Here is a 4,625-nt window from a genome sequence, read left to right on the forward strand (position 1 = left end):
GAGAGAGAGAGAGAGAGAGACAGAGAGAGAGAGAGAGAGAGAGACAGAGAGCCTGGCCGAGCAAGATGTCACCAGAAGGGCAGGCCACCCTACAAAGCAAACAGCGAACACATAACGCCACCCGGGGTTACGTTCCACTTACCAGAAAGAACCCCAGCAGTTTTATACAGAGGCGTGGGGGTTAATAGGGGAATAAATAGTTTTCAAACATCTGTCGCAAGGGCACAGACGACCTCCCATGGGACAAGAGAAAAGAAAATACCTTGCACAATCTCGTAAATATTTGCCCATACTTGAGATCATTTGAAACTGATTTACTTATTAAATTCTGTGGTCTTTTTCATTTACACATCAAATAAGCCTTCAGTACATGTATTAACATTATATTCGTGTGCACACAATATCAATCATAAAGAAATTTCAAGTTCTGCTGGGGTATATTTTCATTCCTTCACAAAACCCAGTACCAATCTGTAATATAACAGCACAAAGGTGAAGTACGGTGAAAACGGGTCTATAAAGGCCTCAGTTATTCTTTTTACGTAGCATAAAAGAGTGAAAAGCTATACATACAGATTTTGTAACGCTTGTTTTCTTCTCACTGCCAGCGTCACACAAGGAATCAAAGGAGCCCAAGCCTCTCACAAATCATTACAGACACGGCCAAAACGAGGGCACAAACAAACTACTCCTATTTACCAAAGGTGTATACCCGTATTTCTTCTTAACAAGAATTACTGAATACGGAACTTCTCCAACCCCTCCCCCCCTACCCCCATCCCTCTTTCCCCCCTCACCCGACAGAGCTGCTTCAGTTCTCGATAAATAGACCAAAACCAGAGAAGACAGGAATCACGTTAGTCCCAAGCTAATGCGCAGCAAACCAAACGGTTTACAAAAGCTGAATATAGACCCCGAGAATACGGACCAAGGACATTAAGTAAGTGCTCAAAAAAGAAGAAGAAAAAAAAAGGGGGGAGGGAGCAAGAAGGGGAACGCTATCCGGGGTTACGTTCCAGTTACTTAAAATAACTCCATGTTTTTATTTAAACAAGAGCTTTACGGCACTTGCAACAAAATAAAGTCATATAAGCGCCGAAGACTAGAGGTATTACAAGAGAGTAATAAACACAAAAAGAAGGACGAGAGATAAGAACGATATTATATGCTTGATAAGACAGAAGGAGTAAACCACAGCAGAACACACCTGTCAACCACATCCTGTCGTCAACCACACCAGAACACACCTGTCGTCAACCACCAACAAACTCCGTGTGCCGAGAAGAAGATTGGAGAGTCCCCAACAACGAGTAAAGCAAAACTACTGTATTGTACATGTATCATTCCACAGGTTCGAGTTTGTTTCTTTCTAACTATGTATGCAAGCATGTGTCATATTTCATTAACACTTTGTTCATGCATTTTGTGAGCACCCACATACACAAAACGGGAAGCGCATCCATAACAGGGGAATTGGCAAACGCATTACAGAAAAGAAAGAAAGAATTACAAAAAAGAAGGACATATTTATTAAGGACGCCCCTCCTCCTACACACAGATACACGCAATTACAAATACACAAACCCTGTATGACCACAACCTCACCCAACCCCACCCCACCCCACTCAAATACACTCAACTACACTCCCATACACAAAACATATAAAATATTTTAGTAAGCGTTTTATGGCACTTGCAACATAATAAGGTCAATATAAGTGCCAAAGAATAGATGCGTTACAAGGGACAAACATATTTTTAAAAAAGGAGGAGAGATAAGGACGATAGATGTTTGATAGGAAAGAAGGAGCAAACCACACCAGAGCACCCGCCACCTACCCACATATTATATAGAATATGAAAATACATCAACCATTTGAAGAACAATAGCAAACAAAGAGGCACTCGTTCAAGACTGACTGTAACTGTCTGTAAATAAATCAAAGTGATACTTACTGGACTGTCTGTGAGGTCTACGTCTGTGTCCGCCACTGTCAGAATCTGGAAAAGACAGAAAATACAAACACGCATGAATATTTAGTTTGGCTTGGGTTAAATGTCTTACTAGTCTAGGCTAAAGCAAACCATCTCTCATGACGACCATGAGCCCTGAACAGGCAATCTTCTCAGTCCAAAATGTGAGGGGTGCTGACAAAATAATTTATTTCTCAGATTTTAACCCTATGGATACGTCAAATGTATAGGTTGATTTGTACAGCTGATTAGTGTGAAATGATAAGAGACAAGTTCAACCTGAACAAATTGCTGTCCATTCAAAATCTACCCATTTGACACTTGTAGCGAGTTTTGGCTGATGTCCCCATTCGCGGTTGGCGTGAAGTAATTCATTTTGTCAGCAAGCCTCCAAAATAGTTCAAGGTCAATGTTGCTCCAAGCAACAACTTAGGTCTGGTAGCCAAAGAACTCACAACCAGCCTCGTTCTCTTGTGGTAATTGCCAAACGCTTTGGAATATGACACAGCCTTTATATAAATCAATGCCATCTTGACAATGTGAGGGTGTGTGGGGGAGGGGGATACAGGAAAGGACGCTTGTAGCCAGCAAACTATGACGATGGCCTCCATCGTAAATCTGCACGTAACTTCTTGCTAATCAAAGACAGTTCACTTGCTTTCCTAAGATAGATAATTTCATATCCACAGGCAGGTACCATGCTGACGTGGACAAAATAAGTAATACGATGGGTCTAACGTCCTCTCAACACTGTAAGGCAATTCAAGGGGCGAGACCTCTAAATTTAACATCAAACCCCGATAGGATGGCACCAAGTAGTAGACACCCATGTCCATGGAAGTCTCATTAAGGATTAGAACCTGGACTATATACTACAGCCCATGGCGATACCAACTGAGCTGACGACTCGCCAAGACAGAGGGCGTGAGTGAACGCGTGTCAGCAAAGAAATGAACAGAAGTAGTATACTCACTTTCCCTCTTCCGAAGGCCCACGAATTTCACAGCACGGGAGGTGGGTTCTTTTAAAGGAGCAGGTTTTCCTGACGTCATCGCAGATTGACGATTAAAAACAACATATTATTATGAAAGACAAGTCTCAGAGACAGCTGTATGGCCGAATACCATTGCCACCCAGCGGTGGGATTATACACTGAAGAAGACGGATACTAATACAATATTCTGACTAATAGAAAAAAAACTACACACTCTACACGGATGCAGTGGCATTGTGGTAACCCCGTCCCACTCAACACGAACATTGAGAAACCGACTGCAGAAACACATCAGACGGCAAGGTCAAACTTAAATGTTTGCGACTTCCAAGTTTAAGCTGAGTCATGGAAATTAGTTGATAAGGTGCTGGGGGCAGAGCTTCTTCGCTGGACGCCAGTAGCTAAAGCCATACAGCGTACCATTAACCCTTTCTGTCTTCACTGTCCCTGGTTGTAAAATTGGCCGGACAGTAAATTCCTGAAGTTTCTTGCTGTAATTCTATTATCGTAAAATACGTAACACTCCCATTGACATATTGTGAATGCCTTCAGGGGCAGGCTGCGCTTATCCAACTTGCCAGGGACCAGCAGGGGCTGTGTAAGACACATTGTAGCTGAAAAATTGAAATTCTAATTTAGAATATCTTCTCCAAGTAAATCTAAAAGGCACGCTCTCTTCGTGGAAGGGGTAGACACTAACCATTACACCACTAAACGTTAATATGAAGCGGCTGAGCAAGTGAGAAGTATGAACGCCTGTCTTATACTATTTGGCTACCTAATAGGTAGGATCTCCGCACTAAACGCCCATCTCCTACAGGACAGGACCAGGATAACAATCTGATTTGAAAACCACGTAAACAGCCAAATATCAAGAACAATCCTTTAGGGATTCGAACCAGATCATTGGCACTACCGCCCAGCATGGAACTAACAGAGCTTAAACTACGCCACGTTCCAGATGAATGCACTAACGTCCTTGGCAATGACGCATAATAAAGCTTCTGTCTCTAGCTCTGCTTTCCAAGGGACACGGAATATAAAATCCAAATACCGGTGGAGGAAAGGGGGGGGGGGGTATAGATTCTACTCGTCAGCTAAAACTTCTAAATTTCCTGATTTAGTCAAGGATCCATTAGCCTGACACCGATGTTAGTGTAAATCAAAAGTTCTAAAACGTTCCATTATTCAGACATCTAATAAGACATTCAATTTATGCACGTTGTGCCACCAGCGCATCGGGCTTTGTGAATTATAAATTCACCCCAGTATGAAAAAAAGATAATACAAATGCAATTTAGTTTGTACACATAATATAATGTATACCCCAGCAAATTCATTTCAATCGAGTTTGCTCGTCAGCGTAAAGATCCACAGCTTGCACCTGTCGGTAACACGCAGATCATTGTGTTCCCAGTCGTCGTTGTGTTCAGAAACTAAGTCATGGTAATGATATACGCTTTCATAGAGAGGCAAACACAAAGTATAGGTGGAATTCAATATCCACACCGGCGCCATCAACTTGGGCAATATCTCCCGTGAGCAAATGCCGGATGATGTACCGGTGTGCCGGCCGGCTTGAGGCCGACGATGGCACGCACGCACGCGAGATATTGTGAAAGTGTGTGTGTGTGTGTGTGTGTGTGTGTGTGTGTGT

General features: G+C 42.6%; 1 protein-coding gene across 1 annotated transcript in view; it reads right to left on the reverse strand.

The window, feature by feature from the left end:
* Window positions 1–1,967: 1,967 nt before the first annotated feature.
* Window positions 1,968–4,625, reverse strand: part of LOC101859508 (transcription factor HNF-4 homolog) — a gene marked incomplete at its 3' end in the record, with an annotated part of 4,207 nt that continues 1,549 nt past the window's right edge. Inside the window, 1 exon segment of the mRNA XM_005106926.3 lies at window positions 1,968–2,001. Within this exon segment, the coding sequence (XP_005106983.2) occupies window positions 1,968–2,001 (34 nt within the window).

This window comes from Aplysia californica, unplaced genomic scaffold, assembly GCF_000002075.1.
Source record: "Aplysia californica isolate F4 #8 unplaced genomic scaffold, AplCal3.0 scaffold00563, whole genome shotgun sequence".
Classification (NCBI taxonomy): domain Eukaryota; kingdom Metazoa; phylum Mollusca; class Gastropoda; order Aplysiida; family Aplysiidae; genus Aplysia; species Aplysia californica.